The sequence below is a fragment of the Eutrigla gurnardus genome (genome assembly GCF_963514095.1).
Source record: "Eutrigla gurnardus genome assembly, chromosome: 4".
NCBI lineage: Eukaryota > Metazoa > Chordata > Actinopteri > Perciformes > Triglidae > Eutrigla > Eutrigla gurnardus.
In genome coordinates, this window is record NC_139918.1 from 18603501 (window position 1) to 18623954 (window position 20454).

The 20454-nt window shown below is 42.4% G+C and overlaps 1 protein-coding gene across 2 annotated transcripts; it reads right to left on the bottom strand.

Annotated features, from left to right (window-relative positions):
• Nucleotides 1-32: 32 nt before the first annotated feature.
• pkn2a (protein kinase N2a) lies at nt 33-19976 on the bottom strand. Of its 2 annotated transcripts, none has more exons than XM_084008088.1 (23): nt 19640-19976; nt 13845-14009; nt 13536-13671; nt 9861-10015; nt 7712-7841; nt 7462-7607; nt 7017-7230; nt 6233-6418; nt 5897-6006; nt 5623-5766; nt 5404-5479; nt 4965-5121; nt 4716-4842; nt 4329-4465; nt 3890-3965; nt 3436-3527; nt 3082-3258; nt 2841-2903; nt 2686-2762; nt 2373-2515; nt 2091-2198; nt 1876-1956; nt 33-1795 (listed from the first exon to the last, which is right to left on the bottom strand). In XM_084008088.1, the coding sequence occupies exons 1-23, from the start codon at nt 19658-19660 to the stop codon at nt 1592-1594; spliced, it is 2925 nt and encodes a 974-aa protein (XP_083864214.1). In that variant the 5' UTR covers nt 19661-19976; the 3' UTR covers nt 33-1591. The 2 variants fall into 2 exon arrangements, with proteins under 2 accessions (XP_083864214.1, XP_083864213.1); XM_084008087.1 differs by lacking the exon at nt 19640-19976 and adding an exon at nt 15756-15935.
• Nucleotides 19977-20454: the final 478 nt, after the last annotated feature.

Genomic DNA, 20454 nt, shown 5'->3' on the forward strand with positions numbered 1-20454 from the left:
AGTATTCAATGGGGTACACATAACAGCATAGCAACTATTACAAATGTTTAATTTGTGCATTCATGATGGGCAATTGAGTTTGGAAATGCCTTTTAAAAAAACAAAAAAGGATCCAGGGTTAACTGCAACAGTTGTGTGTGACTTGAGTATTGATGTACCATCCACAAAGTTTTCTGTTCTGGCAACAACATGCACAAGCAGAGAATAAAAAAACTGTACAATCTATTTTTATCATTAAGAAACGTAGATAATTAAAAACTAGATAAAATTAGTGCTTTCAGCTTAACATTTGAGTCAGTTTATACTATATATATATATATATATATATATATATATATCATGCAAATTGACAAAGTAATCAGCTGGTTCCACTGTGCCAGACTGAAAAATGTAACCGATTACAAAACAGTGGGAAGCATCCAAATGGCATTTTGACAGAAACCTGGATAAACTGAGTTTCATATGTTTCCCCCAAGAGTCCGCCACTGTGTTCACTATCAGTCCATCGATCAGATTTATTTTGTCTGCTACTTCAAGAGGGACAGGATGAATTTGGTTTTGGTAGCTTTTAACTGTGCAAACCACTAGTATTTCACTTTGATTGAGGTAACAAAAAAAATTGCCATTAACAGGTTGACAAAAAAGTATTAACTTCAACAGCTACTGCAATACTAAGTGGCACTTAGATCTTTCCGACTGAGATCAACTGAATAGCTACAGAGCCACTAGAGGGCGTTGGACAGAAATCATTTAAATATCATTATTTCTTCTGGCCAAAAGGTATTTTTAATCTTATCAACTAATTTCCAAAATTAAATTTGAAAATAAAACTGAAAGTGATAGTTAATTTAACAGCTTAAGGCAAATTTATGGACTACTGTTTCATACTTAATGCCTGCAGACATGGAAGCAAAGTGTGAATAAGCGTTGCGGACGAAGACTGGGCCCCTAGACAAAAAGTATTGTAGTGTGATGACTCAGCAGCAGTAGTAGTCAAGATGTCCGTTGTCACTGACCGCTCAGTGATGATGATGCTTTGAGCAATTCACTGAACACCTGGCAGAAATGTCAAACTTTACAGTGGATTAAAATGTCCTTAAGCTATGGTGAGGGTTTGTAAATAAAGGAAATAACACAATAAAATATACGACTGAATATAATCTGTACAGAACGAAAAAAAAAAAAAAACTGAAGACAGTGACACTGAATAACATGACTGATTTTGCCGTCTTCTTAGAGTTCATATGAAAAACATTCTCAGTGGTCAGACAATGGACATGATGACGATGTGTGTAGGAGGACAAAGCATTCCTCCTCCTTCACTCTCCAACAACAGAGTTTCATTTGTTTTCTTTTTCTTAAAAAAAAAAAAACTTTCTTCATGTGGATTAAAAAATAAGTGGGGGTCCTCGGACTTTCTTCTCAATGGCACAGAGTTTTGCCCGAAGGCTCGGGGAGCTGCCGCGCTCATTGCTCCTCCTCAACATTTTGGGCAAGAAGAAGAAAGTTTTAAAAAATGATGTGAGCTACAGTCATTGCTGTGTTGATTTGTTCACAGTGTGTGTGTGTGTGGGTGTGTGTGGATAGTAAGCTAACACCAGTCAGCAATGTAATCAAAGTCAGAGAACATGTTCTGCTCGTCGGAGTTCAGCGGTCGGGGTTCCCTGGGGGGGGTTAAGATCGGAGCCTCTGAGGTAAATTCATCGTCGAAATTGCTGACATCATTGGTGCCCTGAATTGTCGGCACAAACGGCGGCTTCACCTTCTTAGCCAATAGTCCGTTCCAATCAATGTTCTGCCAAGAAACAGACGGGGTCAAATTAGTTCAGTTAAAAAAAAATAAAGTGCAATGTGCAAATTGTGTTCATTTCTTACCCTGAAGAATAGATGTCTCTTAACCTCCTCTGCATCCCTTTCTCCTGCACCCAAACGTCTTTCTGGACTCCTCCTCAAAAGCTGAGCACAAGGAGAATCATAAATACAGTACATATTAAACTCATACACTACCAGGGACATATATGGATAAAACCCTCTCATGCACTACACAGTGAGGGTTTGTACAAGCAGAGCTAAAGTGTATCTCTACACACCCTTCTCATGATGGAGATGGCCTCGGTTGAGAGAAACCGCGGGTAGCGGACTTCATCGTTGACGATGCTGTCGAATACCTCCTCCTCATCGTCACCGGGGAAGGGCGACTGAAAAGAGTCGTGCCAAAATGAAAAAGATGTAAGACGTGACGGAACTGCTGCTGAATACGAATCACAGACACAACGTGAATGGAATGGAATCACAATATGCCACACAAGGTTTTGTAAAACCGATTATAGATCATTAATCATATTGAACACCTCGAGGAAATGAGCACTCACCTCCCCAACCAGCATCTCAAAGATGAGGACGCCCAGCCCCCACCAGTCGACAGCGCGAGTGTACGACGTTTCAGTCAAAACCTCAGGAGCTAAAAACTCCGGTGTGCCACAAAACGTGCTGGTGCGGTCCCTGAAACCCATTCCTGAGAGCAACACACAGATGTCGTTAAATAAGGGGCCAATCCTCTGACAACTATCACTATGTCCCCTTGCTTGGGGACATCCATAACTGAGGATATTCAGGAGGGCAGGAGTTTTTGGAGACTAAATTTCTAGTATAAATCCTTCCATATAATGTGGTTCCCCATTTTACCTTCTTTGCACAGTCCAAAGTCAGCAATCTTTACATAGCCCTCTGTATCCAGGAGCAGGTTATCCAGCTTCAAATCTCTGCAAATGAAAACAAGATGTCATGCTCTGGACATACGTGGGACTGAATGGAATGACAACATTAGTCAAACTGCTTACCTGTACACAATCTTATGGTCATGTAAGAACTGTAATCCCAATACGACGCAGGCTGCATAAAATCTGAAGCAATGAAGAAAACAAAGACAAAAGTATTAAACAAAGTGGAAGGTTTTGTATACAGTATGCAAAAAAACTGTTCTTTCAGAATTCCTTTGACATGTTGACTCACTACCATAACAAGTCTACAGCCCTCGTTAACACAGTCAGAGAGACTGGATTTAGACATTCAGACACTCACATGGCCCTGGGCTCAGAGAAAACATCAGCATGGATGTGCATCATCAGGTCCCCTCCTGCTGCGTACTCCATGACGAAACAAACATGCTCCTGCGTTTGGAAACACGCAAACAGGTTGACCAGGAACGGGTGGCGAACGCTGTTGACCGCTTCGAAAATCCTCTTCTCACACATCAGACTGGCAGAGAGAGAGGGGGGGGGGGGGGGGGGGGAGACTGAGTGAGTAACAGAAATCGCTACTCATCCACATCAATGCCTGATGACTAAGAAACAAGATTATATTTCCATTTTCTTTCCATTTCCTATTGCAAAATGATGGCAGTCACATGCCTGAGCAGGAACTTAAGGGGTTTACCTGTCCACCTCATCGCGAGCCACAATGTCTCCTTTCTTCAGCGCTTTGATGGCGAACATCTCCCCCGTGCTTTTATATTCTGCTAACAACACCTGAGGAGGAGAAGCAGAGGAAACTACATGTCAGCTCTCTGCCTTTTTTGTTCTGTTGGAATAAAGCTTAAATAGGTGGAATAATCAATAAGTCAACGGATAGAAAATGAACAATCTTTAAGTAATATCTAGAGTAAGACTTCCCTGTCAGCTCTGCAAAATTATGATGAGCATTTTTTGTTGTTATTTTTTGGTATTTGCCTTCATTCAGATAGGACAGCGTCATTTCTACTGTCTGAGCTATCTGGCACTCCTTTCAGGCATTTTCTACCAAAGACGATCAAGCAAGGCACATAACAGACAGATTCGTTGATAATGAAAAAGAGCTGCAGCCTTACGTTGGCTGAACAAATACAACGTACCTTTCCAAAGTGACCCCGTCCGAGCACTGCCACACATTTAAAGTCTTGGAGACTGAAGTGGAACTGCTCTTCTTCCCTGGAAAAGGAAGAGTGTTTGTATTAGTTATCCATTATGAATAATCAATATAGGGAGACCTGCATAAAGCTGGTTTGTTGAATACAGAACCAGGCAGCACCTGTTTGCAACATGATAGTTAAAAATCCAAAGCATGAAAACTCAAAGCCAGGGGGCAGTGTTTACACCCGTGTTACTATTTCAGTTCCACTGAACACACGAATATCAGAATCAACAGAAGCAGTCAAGAACTGTAACAACAAAAGCAATGATAGTGACACACCCTTCTAAAATGAAACAACCAGATTATCCCTCACCTTTCATGGGAAAAATACATGAAGCGTTAAAAAGAACACAACCAAGACGAGCACATGGCGATCTTACCTTATCTCTGTGTCTTTTTGGATGGCAATGAGCTCCAGGTCTGGATGCTGCATCACCTGCTCCACCACTCTGTCCAGATCTGGCTTCAACGCCATGCTGTTCCTCTTGTTCAAGAAGTCAAATGAGGCGAGTGCATCCTGCAGAGAGGGAACACAAGGCAGGAGGATCAAAAAGTGAAGACATTTAAGCTCAACTAGAAGTAATGAGGACTTGGCTTTTAGCTGCTATCTGTAGTGTTTTAATAAGATACATAAATATGCTAAATATACTATACAAAAAAAGATATAGTTTAGTCACGTACATTTTGTTTAGCTTGCCGTAACATGAACTTCCTTTATGAACGACTCTCACACCAGTCAACAATACCACTAATACAGATCAGCATACCTGTACTTCCTCCTTGTCCGGCATTTTATCCTGCACCAGCGGTTCTTGTATGTCGTCGGGTGCTGGGTAGTGTTTGGGTCCTGGGGTGGGCTCTTTGTCAAAGTCCAGCTTGGTCACCAACGGGTCACTATGCATCAGCAGAGGTACATGAGTGTTTCTTTAGCACGGTGTCCTTCTTCACAGTTTTAGTGTGAGTTGTTGATTCCTTTTGAATAACCATAGTCCACGTATGTATGTGTGTTTGAGTACCTGCAGGGTGTGGGTGAACCAGGAAGACTGCTGGGCCCGGTCTCAGCCGCCCCGGGGCTGAAGGAGTTGGTGCTGACGGTCGGTATGGCTCTTCTCACCAGACGGCCCCAGGTGGCGATGTTGATGTTCATCTGAGGGGCTCGCAGGAAGGTTTTACCTGATTAATTAGAGCAAAGAGGTGAGGACATTTGTAAAAGAAAATGAGACAACAGCCAGAGGACAAAAACAAGGTACACATGTATTATTACATTATAAAATCTCTTCTGTTCATTATCCACCTAGCAACTGATTTGGAGAAATTCAGGAAAGATGATAACTTATGATTATTAGATACATCATCCAAGCCTGTTTTAACAAATGTAAGCTTCTATGATGCCTGTCTAAGAATCTCAACAGTACACAGTGAATAAGTGTGACGTAATGCTGAATGTTGAATCACCTTGTTGCTTAGAGAAAATCTTCTTTTGTCTTTGCAACTTTGGTCGTCTCTCAATGACAGGATTGAAAAATGTGACCTGAACAAAAGAAATTAAACATTAGACCATGAACACCTATATGTACGGTAGGAAACATTCCCATTATAGACACACAAACACATATGAGGGTCACTAGTAGTTAGTTTGTGTGTGCAAGTTATTTTGGGGTTTCTTATGCATACCTCAGCAAACAGCATCCCCTGTGGCTCTAGGTACAGACACATCCCGTGACGCTGGTTGTCCAGGAAGTCCTCCAGTCGCAGGAACTTGACAGCGCAGAGCGAACGCCAGTCACGCCAATACACCGAGATCTCAAGCTCACGAGACTATAGGACGGAGCCACACACACACACACACACACACAAAACAGATGTGTTTGAGTCGTACAGTCGGTGTGTTTCACAACACTGAGTCAACAGCACAGATGTAGGTCAAGGGTAGAAATCCATATGTTACCCGGTCCAGCTCCAATGTAAACTTCTGGTCCCAGGATTGGTTACTGGCCAACCTCCAGCTTGTTTGGCCGACTACCGTGTTGTCCAACTTTAATACCGCGCTGATTTCATCTGAGCAAACACACACACACACACACACGTTAATTATGAAGGAGTGAGGTTTTAACAATTCCCCCCAATTGTAACTGGAGTACAGTCGGTATACAGACAAGGTCAATTCTCTTACAGGTCCAACTTTGATTTATTTATTGTGAAGCTCAATGTCATCGCAATCAAACTACTTTTCAAACGTTTTAACCAATTCTCCCAGACGGTGTACGAAGTAAGATCTACGTACTGGAGAGCTCCTCGCTCTTTGTCAGGTTCCGTGAGCTAACACCGCGGTTTCGGTTCGCTCGGCTGATGAAGGATGAACGCGTCTCGCTGGGGCTCCAGCCGGGCAACGGGACAGACGCGGCTTTAGAACGACCTGGGACGTTTTCCAGAAGGTCCTGACAGCCCATGAGCCTGACGTCTAATGTGCCTGGAAGGGAGGTGGGACGATGCATACATTTATCTCATAATCTGTCTTGTTCAAAGTTGTCCAGTTACCTAATTTTGCACATTATAACTGCTCTATGTATTTGAATATATTATCCAAATGTAACAGGTGACAGTTATTACTTTGGGTAGTAATAATAACAACAGGCGAAGAAGTAGTGAGCAGCAAGCTGTATTGTTGCAAATCTTTGCTGGTTGCCAACTAACAACTGGTATAAAACAAAACCCTCCCCAAACATTCATGAATATAGTCAAATGTAACTTGCGTTAGTAAAGTAATAAGAGGGAGAAGTGCCTCCGAATAGGACAGAGATGGTCACCCTCACAGCAAACAAGAAGGGTGCTATCATATCTAGGCCTTGATAAATCCAAGGACAACATTGACATCAAAACAATAGGGTAATAAATATATACTTAGTTTGCATGCTTTTATGAGGTTAGTTTTTTCCACTGATGTCGTATCTCATTTTCATTATCTCTTCTCAAGAAGCATATATGATGCGATGTGATATCAGAGTCTAAATTGCCTCAAATAACCAATATGCTATCAATAACCATCATTGCATCTTTCGTCCAGTCACCTGTGAGCGCAGCGGGCTTCGTCACGGTGCTGTACTGGTTCTGTGTGGAGATTAGGCTGGATCTGGGACTGAGGACCGGCGAGGACAGCAGCGACAGCTCTTCCACGATGCTACTGCTGCGAGGGTGGTTTTTAGGCAACTCGTTGAGGCGTTGCTCCAAGGAATATCGCAGGAGGTCGAGTTTTTGATTGGACTCATTAAAACGAGCCTGGGCCTGGGGAGAGAAGGAGGGAAGGAAGGAGGTGAGAGGAAAGGAAATAGTAGAGGTGGAAAGGAGTAGGATAGAAAAAGATCAATTACATGGTCCATTTTACTTTAATGGAGCACAGCAGCTGCACAGGGATCGGTTTCATTTAAAAAGGCCATGAAATCAGCGCTGTGGACACAGTGGGTCGAATATGTGAATTTCACATGGACATAAACTCATGCAAACACAAACATCTACCTCTGAATGTGCTCTCTTTTCTGTGACTTTTCCTGAGCCCAGGAGTTTCATGACGTTCTTGGCTCCCTCTGCCACAGCGGACTCTATCTTGGCGTGATGACACAGCTCCTCCACCCGAAGGTCCAACGGGCTGATGATAGGCTTGTCTGGGAGGTAAAGGAAGGACATGATTCTTTCATTTGGACAAGGCCCTGTCTCCTCTAAAGTCACACTGTCAACGCTAATCCTTTGAATGCACATGAAGGCTCACCCATCACATCATTGTTCTCGAAGCTCAGCTCGCTGGCCTGGCTGGCCTTGAGGATCTGCATCCTGATGAACTCTATCTTTGTCTTGCTGTCCTGAAGCATCTGCTGGGCAGTCGCTAGCAACTTACGATCCTATGAACAAAATTAGAAATCAATCACCGTCTGTTTTTACATTAACATTTGAATCAAATATTTAAAAAATGTTCCGTCAGGACTGGATGCGAGGACTTAATAGATGAACACCATCCAATACCACATATTGTGTATAGGACGCCAGTTCATGCCCTTAATTGGAGTCAAAGAACGGGTGACCGCATGGAAAATCTTATTCATCAAAAAAGAAAGTGAACTCTCATTGTGTGATGTAATTACCGACCCTCTCCTATGAGCAGACACACACACACGCACACACAGAGTGGAGTTAACAAACTCCACCCAGAATTCCTCTGAAGTTTAAATCCTGGTTGTTGATGGCGCCGCGCGCAGGAAAGACCTCTGTCCAGCAGGCATTTCCTCTCTGATATCAGGTCAGGACTATTTCCAGCTGGAAGGTGCCTCCATCTGTCTGTCTGTCTGTCTGTCTGACCGGAGGAGGTCACAGTGTTTATAATCAACCTCCACCAGTCAGACAGAAGCACCTTGTAGACAGTCCTGTTTACTGTACTAGTTACTCACTCCAACACAAAGTCAAATTCTGACTGGGCTAAAGAGCAAAATGTAAATATGTATAAATGTAAATACCGTCCAATATAGAGATTTTTGCAAAACTTCTTATTAATTTAAAACTGGTCACATATTAGCACACATTTCAAAGACAGTTTTTGAGAGCATGGTGTGGATTTTGTTCCAATTGGAATGAGCCAGGTTAGCTGTTCCACTCTGTTTTGAATCATTGTGCTAAGCTAACATGCTGCTGGCTGTGGCTTCATATTTAATCTTCCCAGCCAACTCTCACCAACAAAGTGAATAGTACTTCCCAAGATGTCAAACCATTCCTTTAAAAGGATATTCAAGCATGATAATCCATGCCACATTAAATAACACCTGACAATCCACTGACACATTTGATGAAGAGCAGAATTGCGTCATTGGCCAAGTAGAGACTCACCACTGAAACCCAACACTATACTAAACCATCTACTACAAAGTGGCCTCAATTACTACCGAGTCCAGGTGAGCCGCTCAGGGCTCCAGCTGTTATCAGTTCTGCAAAGGTACGCAGACCTCCCAACTAAATGATAGTTTTCCTCACGGTGAGCATTAGAGGAGCCACAAAGAGCTTTGTGAACAAACAGTGGCGGGTATGACACATAGTATGTGTCAACACCTTCTCATGTTTCCTCCTCTCCTACAGAGAGGCTGTAAAAGCAAACCCAACATGGACCATCTGACCACCTGTAGACTGGTTTGCAACCTGGGAGTAGCCCTACTCACTCCAGTTTTCATATTATTATGACCACGGTGCCCTTCTAAAAAGACTTAAAAAAGACATTTCAATCAATCATTGTAGCAATTTTGTTGTGTTCCCAGATCTCAAACAGTATTACTTTTAGGCAGTTTTTGAACAATACAACACATATAACAATCTATTTATCTAAAACAGTAGTTCCCAACCTGGGGGTCTGGCCCCCAAAAGGAGTTCACAAGTTAAACCTAACAGGAGACTGGGATAGGGAAAGCACTTTACATCAGATGCTCCTCTAAATGTATGATTTATTGTTATAGTTGTTTGTATATTTTCCCCTAATTTATTAGGCCCCCAAAAATATTAAAATCAAACAATATAAAAGAAAACATTTGGGTTCAAGAAGACAACCGATGTAATGATGGGGGTGGGCGGTAAGAATTTTACTATTAACCTTAAATTTCTTAATTTCTACCTTAATTTTATTCCAAATATGTTAAGCTAATGTGAGGGTTTGTTTAAAACCTTTATGATTTTTTGACTGTTTCTTGCCCAATTTCATTTTAGTTGTGATACCACAATGTTGCCAGATGTACCGAGTGAGTAAGATGTTGTTATTCCAAAATACATTACATACAAGTAAGACTAGGCAGAACCCAGCTTGAATGAAACTGGAATCATCCATAACATGCAGCACAACCGATGCGTCTGCTTCACAGTGAACCCCCTGTCCTGCTGAGTCTTACCTTGGAGGGTCCGTTGGAGTACATCAAAATCATGTTCTCAGCTCCCTGCTTGACCTTGAGCTCAATGTCATTCTGTCTTTTCAGGGCAGCCAGTCGGCTACTGCTGGTGCACAGTCTTGCCTCACTGTTGGGGGTATCTGGGGTCAGAGGGCATTCTGGGTAAAGACAAAAAAAGAAGTTTTAACCATGTGGCACATTGGAAACAAACCACAGATCTATCACTCTGTAAGCGGGATGGAAGTTTGTCACAAATATACACTGACTGTAAATAGTAACTCATGCCTGTGCCATTTTTGGCTGCCATTTTGAGGTTAGCCAAGCAGTTCTGCAGCGCCAGCTTTGCTTACAAAAACCCGTCAAGTAGAAACCTCAGTAGTCACATAAAGCATCCAGAAAGACCTGCTGTTTATAAGTTCATATGGTCGGTTAACATGAGACTGCAATTAATTCACTTTCTCAACACAAGAATAACTACGCAGGCCCAGAACGTTAAAGATGGATCAGGGGTCTGACATAAAGTAGAATTTCAGAGCAAGAACTGGCATCAGAGTGAGACTTTCAATTGGATCGGATGTGTCTTTTGCACAACTTTTTGCTCCGTTATGCTGACAGAGAGGAAGATAAAAACATGAGTAACAACAGAGCGCACAGTAGTTTCATTTTAACTGTAATATAAAGGCAATCAGTATTGATTCAAATCATGTTTATGTCATCTCATGGCCCTGTGCTGAAGTTTGTCAAATCCTCAACAGCAGAACAAAAGCCTGCAGTCATCTCTATTCTGAGCAAATTGGAAAAAAAACAAACAACAAGTATGAACTTGCAGACAACTACACATATTACAGACACCACTGCATATGCGGATGTGGTGTGAACATTTATGAATATTATTTATCCACAATGTACATTTCAAAATTTGTTTTTACATTGCTTTTTGTCTAGACCCTAAAAAGCAGCTACAACAACACAGTGCTGATGTGCCAATATCTATTTATGCTTTTAGAGTTTCTCATGCACACACAAAGACACACAAAGTGAAAACTAAGTGTCTTCTATGCCCCACTCTGGACCACAGTTCTGGCTGATGAGCTCACTGTTGTGTTGTGTTTTTCGGTCATGTCTGGACTCGAAAAGGTGTAGAGAAAACCCGTCCCCAGGCTGATCACTGCAGCACAGAGCAAAACATTCTCACACATATGTGAGGTGGGCAAAAAAAAAAACCTGCCCGACTTCTCCTGACTTGACTTGCAAGTTCAGTTACAGCCTTTATGGTGTCATAAAGCAACTCCTCTTAGAAAGGACCGAAAGAGTACATACCACATCCGATACACAACCAATGCAATAGTCTCACCCACTAAACAGTAGCACCACTAATGTATATAATTGGAAGTATTTTAGGTCAATTCTCTTTAAAGTCCCATGAGAAAAAAAGTCACATGACATAAAGACGCCAAGGCATGCAAGCGAAACTAAAAAAAAAAAACCCTGATTTCCCCTAAAGGGGTTTTGAGTTCATCTAATTGAATCTGACTGGCGTTACCTAAAATAACAGTGGTGAGGAAAATAAATTATTCTGGAAAACACTGCCAAACACTGATAACAATAACCAGCAGGCTGGTCTGTGATTCATTCATTCTGAATGTTTCATCAAGTGTCTAAAGAGTCCTAGGAACACCTGCGGGATATGGGCAAAAAGGAAACATGTGACTCTCTGAACTGAAAATCTAAATGATTCATCTAATGACCCTTAATAAGCCGAGAGGGCATCAGTGCTCAAGTTTCAGTGCAGGAGGGGAGGATGTTGGCCTTCCTGCCGGGGCAACCCTCCTGTATACAGACACACTGACAGAGGCAGGGCTAGACAGGAAACGCACTGGGCGCTCGTAGATTCTCATCCAAACCACATGTGTAAGGAGTAATGTGACAATTTAACAGGAGCCTGGGGCAAAACTGACCTTAGCATTTATAAAATACACATTGCACGGAGAGGAGTCTGATGACATCACAGTGATTACTTTCAGATTAAGTCAGTGTCACGAGAAAGTTGTTTGTGGAAAAAGACAACGCCGCTTTGACACACGTGCACAAGTGCTGCGTGTGTCATCAGTCTACGTTCGGGGCTTTCCTCAATGCGTGGAGTGGCCCTGAACTCCTTCTTCTCCGCAGGTCAGCCCATGCCGGGCTGCAGGACAAGCTACTGAGCTACTGAATAGCTGTAGGGCTGATGTCACTGCTGGACAGCTGACAAGGGGAACCCTCCCTCAGATTAAACCCCATCTGTATCTGAAGGCAACGCAAAACATGCCAAAAATACTCTTAACTATTGCATCATGAATTGGAGAGCTGGAATTAAAGCTGGCGTGGGTGGTTTGTCACTTGGGATGCGATACGATGGCTCAAAGGAAACAAGACTGGACTTGTATAGGTATCGGTAGTCAAAGAGTAAACTGCCGATCATGGGGCAAGTTTCTTTATGAATGAGATCACGAGACAGAGGGACCTGCATCAGAAGCTACTGCTGCTTCTCGCAGACACCTGAGATCAAGTCGATCCATTTCTGGCCTCCAGTGAGTGGCGGAGAATAACCAGAGCCCCCTCAACCGTCTCCTGGAACAAAAACACATTCTGGCTCCTCGCGGAGGCAGACCAACTCCTTCCTACTAATTCAGGAAACAAGTGCTGTCCCTTGCGGATTCGAGAGCTAAACGCATTTCAACAAGTTGTCTCATGACCGTGGAGCTGAGCTCGCCCTGGTCTCCCTCCATCATTTTTGCGATAGCCAGCGACATTCCGCTGGCGTGGCGTCACTTAAAAAGAAAGCCCTCGTTCATCAGATTGAGAGTCACCGAGTCAGGCTAAATTTGTTCCCACTTAAGATAACCATTTACCAAGATGACCTCCCTTCCCTCCCCCTTCTCATCTACTTCCTAATGTCAACTAAACTGGGGGGGGGGGGGGATGCGATGGTAACAGGCAGACAAATACCATTCCTTCTCTTCACCTGGACACTTGCCACCAACAAATAAAGCAACAAAAGGCTACTACTGTAACAAAACCACATTACACCATGTGTAACTCACTCCAAATTCCATTGTTGTTGACAAATGCACAGGAGCAGGCTTTCAACAGCCTCGGAGGGGAACAATCGACAGCTCATTGTAACCATCGGTGGAATGTGGAATGCAACAATGTCAGCCTCTGGAGAGTGAGTCACCTCCAAGCACTCAATGTGCTCTGTGTTCATATAGGTGTCGTGCTGACACAACGCTGCCAATATTATTTACTTGGAGAAAACGTATAATTTACAATAAAACAAGTATCTCAGAGAGAGAGCAATGAAGAGATAATGACAACATTTGGATGAGGAATTGCTGTTTAGTGATTACAACGGGGCAAAAATCACTAATGGCTCAGACTGAATCTCTCAATTGTCATTTAACTAAAACATATCAACCCACATTTCAGTAAATGAGCTTGAAATTTGAGCAATATGTAACTAACAGTACAATTCAATGCTGAGAAACAAGGAATATGAAGCTGATGCGAATGCGCACAACTGCAGCGATGACATGTTTGTATAGCATAGTATAACATTAGCCAATGTCGACTCTCTTTACTTCTTGGTTAATGTTTACTGAATCCTCTGGGGCTACTTTGCTTTAATCTTTCCGTTACCTAGCAGTTCTTCTGGGTCTTTGACCACGATGTGGGCGTTGAGCTCTTGTAGCTCCTGGTGAAGCTCCTCAACCTTCTTGTTCGATTTTTTCAGCATGTTGTCAACGTAAGCCAGGCTCTTCTTGTCTGTGGTGACCTGAGGAGAGGAGAGTTTGCAATTAATATAAAGGGAAACTTCACCAAAACTGTCTACTACTCTGGCATTGAAGGAAGTTATAAAACGTCTTCACTTTTGACCTTTGATCCGTCTCTTACGGGCAATCCAATTTTATGGAAGAGAATGATGAAACTTTGATAGAAGAATTTTACCTTTCGCAGGTTCTCTGCACCTTCTTTGATCTTCAGCTCCTTGCGGATCTCGCGGCGGATCTGCTCCTTGATCTCATCTAGCTTCTGTTGAACCATAGTGTCAGACAAGTCCAAGTTGTGTCCCAGACCAAGTCGCTCCGCCACCAGCTGGCCCCTGGCATCCCCCTGAAGGAGGACAGTAGAAGAGGAGGAGGAGGAGGAGAAGAAAAGGGGAGATGAGAGGAAGATGTGGAATGTAATTTGGGGGAGGTCAGCAAGGGAGAAGGAAGAGGAAAATGGAATAACAGAGAAAGAGGAGGAGAGGACATACAGAGGTCAGTGATTCAGTCAACAAGCAGACAGGCATTATCCGAGCAGCGTCTAACCAACAGGACCTCGATATATCCATCAATATAACCAGAAAGCAGCATCAACTTACAACAAAACAGTTGAAGCTATTGCCCCATGAAACAATTGTCATGAGTAGCAGCTCAAAAACAGAGGAGCTCCAGACACAGTTTCATCCCAGCAGTCACTGATGATTCTCATAATAACCACCAAGTGTGCGTAACTGAAAGATCTGATCTTGAGCATCAGGTGATGAATTATAATAATGACGTACTTACAAGTTCTACAATAAACACATTTTCAAATTAATGACGTAAACACCCAGACGATATCTTCTGGCAGAACATGAGATTCAACACTGAGGGTGCGACCTGAGTGTTTGAGGTCAACTTAGTGAAGTCTTGCGCTTTGAACTTGAGCTAACCTCTGTACGCGGTGTTTTCACTGCTGCCGTCAGTCACCATTTACTTGCATCCTAAAAGCTGCCACCTTAACTAAAGAGGGATTAGGAGTCACTTCCTGAATGGCTTCAGCTTTAAAGTTCATCATGAATACAGTGGTGCTTTAGTTGTGTTCCACTAGTTGATAACAGAATATAACTGTGATTAATAGAGGACTGTGGATAATCGGTTTATCTCATTTTATTACACAGCTCATCAATCTATTTGGTTAAAAAGTATGACGTATAACGTATAACTATGAAACCACAACATTTCAACCATGAGTCATCACAGCTCAAACAGGCCAAATAATAGATATAAATGCGTTTAATCATATGAATCGTGATTCTTAATTATGATTAATGTTTTAATACGTTTAAGACACTCTTTCCCCTGCCAGCATGTAGTCTATTGAAAAATGTTCAAAATAACTGAGCATTACATTTTTGTATTCAGCATAAAATATTATGCAGGACTACTTTTTTATAGAATAAATATGTTAAATAAGTAATTCTGTGGTCTGTTTATTTTTTCACCTTTCAGAAGAAAACCGTCTCACTCGCATTATTGCACGTTTATTTCATGGATATAGAATTTTGGTTACAAGTTATTGAATCAAATCTTGGTTTACAGAATCGAATTGTTCCAAAAAACATTTGTCCTTGAATCGAAATCGCCAACTACTGTATCGTTAATTGAATTGAAGTGAAGCCAAAGATTCAAACCGCTACTGTAAAGTGTACTCACTCAAATCAAACTTTGTGTGAGAGTCCAGACAACAGAACCAACTCAACATGTTAAATCTAAAGGTGATCCAGAAGTCGCTGTAAGCCTCTGTCACCTGCCATATTTGAAGTGCGTGGAAATTTACTTATACCATTCATAAAATCAGGGCACAATGCTTTTGGAAAAACAATGTATCACCACTCTGTGACTACCACAAGATTTGCACCTTGTTGCATTCATCATGACTTTACTATAACGAGAATGCAGACAAGCTAAAAACACTCGGTAACATGTCAGCTTAACACAATTAGTTTCAATTTAGTGGGTTACTGTCGAAAGCATGACCGCCTGAGAAAGAGTTGGTATAAAGACATATCACGTCAAGAAGACCTCAGTTTTACTATTGCTTCTGCCTTACCTGAACTTCATCGGTTTCAGCCACCTCCATCTCTACATCAGTTGAACCAACCCGTCCTAGCATGTTCTGCTGACCGGTATTTACTATCATTATATGAAGTTTTGTTAGGCGAAATGATATCCTCCACGACAAAGGTTATTCTACACGATAGCTGGCTGAGACTCAGTCCGAAGCCACACTCATACAGCTCTCTCTCTCATTCTGCCCTCACTTTCTCTCACAGACCATCGACATCAACAGGGAAGATAAACCGTCTGAGTAGTGACAGCCAAATCCCTCTTAGCTTCTAACTCTGTGAGGTCAGAGCAGCCCAGAATGGGACCTAATCTCACACCAGGGAGAGGACTGGGTCTAAAATTAACCTTGGTTAAAAACATAACACTGGCTGTCCATTGTGGCCTCCCCCTGGAAAGCAACTTGTGTGGTGGCGGAGGAGAGGAGAAAGAAGCTGTGAAACAACAACACCCCCACAACTAAAAGAAAGCCTGACGCAGCAAAGAGTTCTGTTCAAGTCTCGGTGTAAATGACGATGAAGTCTGATCAGGTGCTTTAAAAGAAAGCTTTTTAAAAGAGCTCATTTGCAATTAACCTTGCAAGGTTGTCAGTGAAAGATAAAAGCCAGTAAAGAGACATATAGGCTTTCCCACCAGTCTTTATTTTGGAGGTTTGCCAATTCGCTTCAAACAAAGAACACGTCCACCTTCTCCCCAAGGAAAGATGCATTTGACACAGCGTCCATCATGGAGGCTGTCATCGACTAACTCAATAGATCATAATAATACAAGTTGCGTTAGGATCTGGGTGCCTCAGCTTCCTGGGGGTAAATGCTACTCTACTCACTGACAGATTTAAGTTAGAGGGGGGGAGGGGGGAATCATGATTGGTACAATAAGGGATTTCCATGGGCCCTTGTGACCCCCCTCCCCTCCTCTATAGGTGCTCACTTGAGAGGAAACTATAGTTTGCACATATCCTGGACCTGAGACTCCTTGATGACTCATAGGTAAAATGGAGGTCACTACTCCTGGAAGTGGAATAATAGTGTGTGTGTGGGGGGGGGGGGCAGCTCTCTTCTTCGGCTCATGGCCCTGCTAAACTTGTTTGCACTGTAGCTGTGTTTGCCCAAAGTGGTATCAGGACAGCATGAGGACACCCTAAAGAGCCTATTTTACTGCACAACAATGCAAGGAAATCCAAGAAAGGCCGATCAGATAAGGTGGAAATAAATCAGCTTGTAGGCCCACAAGGTCTGCGTTTTGATTTGAGATCAAACAAAGAAAGTATATTGTAAGTAAGAGACCAGGAGCTCATTTGCGGGATTAGTTTCACCTCTTTCTCTGTAACAGCAACCCCCCTCCCTCGAGTTGGTCTTCACCTGTAGGGCCCTTATCATATCTTGCTGCCGAAACACATTGCCTTGTCAGAGGAATGACGCCACACCGAGAGCTCGAGACATTAGGTTCAAAGACGAGTGAAGCAGGAATTGTAAGCAAATGTTTCCAGTCATAGCATAATGCATACACTTTGTGATGGATGGAGGGAACTTGTTCTTGTCAGCGTGGCTCTGCTAGTGGCTCTGTGGAATGTTTGAGGCTTACAACAAATGAAAAGACTTCATCGAAAACCTTTTAGCTACATGTTGTGTTCAATATTACAAAAATCAAAGGAGGTGCTTGATGTTTTTGGTAGATAAAATAAGGACTGCTCATATTGCTAGGAACTGTATTAAACAATTATTAAACAGTTGAACCTGTTAAAGAGCTCTTTTAGTGCCTGACACATGAAAGGAAACTGTGAGGTAAAAGCAAACATTAGCTCTGAGCCTCAAGTGTAAGCAGGTTAACTTGCTCTTTAAGCCTGAAAGCTCCAGGTCCAACAACAAGAGCTCCATTCAGACAATAGGACAATGGAAAAGTTGAGAGCACTATCCAGGCTCATGCTTAAAAAGCCATGCCCTTGCCCTTTCTGCGCGAGGCCTAGCTCAACCTACAATCTGACACCCGGCCGTCTTACCCCACACAGCTGGCTGCGGAGTACTGGCCACAGACTGGTGCTCTGCTGCAACCCGAAATAGCAGCACAGGCTAATAAACACAGATCCTACAAACGCAGCCTTCACACGAGCCTCAGACATATCCCGTGTCAAGTCCAACTGTAGACGAAGCCTTATACTTCACGTCCATGTTAATGGTCATTTCTGAGGAGGTGAGACAGTAGATTGATTTACTGTCCGGAAAACTGATGCTGAAATGTCAGATAGGAAAACAAGTGATAGACTGCACCGAAGCACCTGTTGCTCTGCCGAGCTGATCCAGTTCCACTCCATATAAACCACCATGGTGGTATATGTTACAGTTTAGCCGGCTTGTAAGACCTCAGCTAAACAGAGATATTTATCTTTTAACGGAGAAAGCTACTTCTGGATGGTCTTTTTTTAAGTCCGAAATATGCACAACGCACTACTATCTCATTCAGGAATCAAACACAGATCCACACAGAGTCAACTTAAACACTTTCCATCCAAGTGCAAGTGAACAGGTGTTAACTGCACATACATTTTGATCTTAACCTTAATAAAAGCTCATCACCTCATACTATAAATGCCAAGTGTATTTCATTCATTTTCTTTGCATCTTTCGTTTTGAATAAATACATTTATATATCTACCTACTATACTGTTTTTATAACAATACTATCCATCTATCCATCCATCCATCCATGACGTACCCTGACCTCACCAATACTATGATGAAACCCTTAAGGACATATTTAGCAATGTTTTTTCAGACTCAAAAAAGTGTTTTTTACACACCATGGTAGAAAATATTGTTCATCAGGCTGGGTCACCCACGCATATGTCACTGATGCAACATTTAAGCAAACACCTCAATTATGATTAGCCATTTTATGATTAAACTGGTTCGGTGATGGCATTACTGACAACAGGAATAAAAACAGATTCAAACGAATACTTCTCAGAAATCTCAGCTTTGTTATCAGCTGTAATGCTTCTCCTTCCCTGTAAAAATGAATAACAGTGTGTGAGTCATCAGGCTGGCTTTGGGCATGAATACAGTTTTTGGAGGGATACTGCTTAAGCCAATGCTTTAGATAAAGTCGTGGATGAGTTGTGGATCTTGAACAATGTTTTTGTCAGAAGGACTTATTTCAGGTGTGACGTCACTCAAGTGAAACCACATTCATCTGTGAGTCATGACGGTTCATAGAGAATCACGACACACTTCTGTGACTCTTACGTGCACTTGGAAATACGAAACTGTGCATTAGCAAAACAACATTTCCAGACTTATTTTATGCTGCTATTTTTTTTTAAAGTTCATCCGGTCTGTAACGTGTTTGAAAAACTCAACGTCAGGCAAACCAGCGTTTCACAACCCGTTTTAACTGCATTCATATTACGTATTAATACAATAAAACTGAAAAAATATGGTGTTATCGCTATATCGGTACACGGAGGACACCGTTTATTTTCTAAAAGTAACGCAGGTTCACGTAACGTTAGGCTACAGAGCTGTTTGGTAATGTTCAACAAACATTATTTGACTTAAACGGCGGCAACCCTAACGTTAAAACGTTTTACAATAACGGCCGTTACGTAGTTATCACGGCAGCTTCCGCATAAAACCACCGGTTTAAAACTCGGATAGTTCAGGATAAATTAGTTTGGATAATTGTTTCCCAGGCCTCAATCCATGGATAATTCCCAGACAACCCTTTGAGGTCCAGCACGGGCCCTTAACTTAAACACAACACCGCCGACTCACAGCGACTCCATTTTAATAAAATACAACTGTTCGCTAACTTATACTTCAACCTCCGGAGCACGTTTACGCACTTTTCGCAACAGTTGTCAACTTTTCCTACCTGCACGGAGTCGGCGGCCATCTTGGTTTTCGCCTTTGAATCAAATCCTACGGGGAGAGAGGAGGGGAGGTGGAACTCCAAAAACAAGCCTTGTTTTAAGTTTCCCTCTCTGGCGACAAAAAGACGTGATTATTTGGGGCAAATCGTCGGTCATCTCGGGAACACGAGGCCTCCCATGTCGTCTTCACGCTTCATTGACGCGGTCACGCCGTCCTGGAGGGGTCCCGGAGGGTGGACTGGTGTTCATAAATTAAAAAAAAAAAAAAAAAAAAAAAAGCTGAAGCATAAATCTGTCCCGGTGCAGTTGGAGAAAGAGGCGGTGGTGAGAGTGGAAGTGTCCGCCCAGAGGAGCTGTAGTGCTGCTGCCGCCGCTGCTCCTGGGGCTGCCCTCAGCCCGGACAGACAGCACACACGTGATCCCAAACTTCATATAGGGTGGCCTCTCATTGTGCTAATAACCCGAAATCACCTAACATGTACCTCCGATCCTTGTGATTACAATTAGTTTGATTAAAGTCATTTTAATTTGTTAAAACGGAAGGAAGTCCTTTATTACAGATGGGAAATCCTAACTTCTTAGAGATTAATTCATTTGAGTTAAAATAGCAATGCCACTAGGAAAGGGGATTTACTCGGGTAGAAGTAGTTATTATTACTGTGGTATTCTTGTAGCATAAAGTGTTATTAGTTAGAAGTACAGTATCCAAAGAAAAAGTAAAAGTATAAGTACACATTAGCTAAGTAGCCTATACTTCAATAACACTGATATTTTTTAAATAGAGACATAAAACATGATAACTGTTACAAGGTAACAT

Coding starts and splice junctions, on each gene's coding strand:
- pkn2a (XM_084008087.1), bottom strand. CDS start 15,845: ATGATAGTAAATACCGGTCAGCAGAACATGCTAGGACGGGTTGGTTCA. Junction 7,231..7,461: donor AAAAGAGAGCACATTCAGAG/GTAGATGTTTGT, acceptor TTCTCTCCCCAG/GCCCAGGCTCGTTTTAATGA. Junction 5,122..5,403: donor GATTTTCTCTAAGCAACAAG/GTGATTCAACAT, acceptor CTAATTAATCAG/GTAAAACCTTCCTGCGAGCC.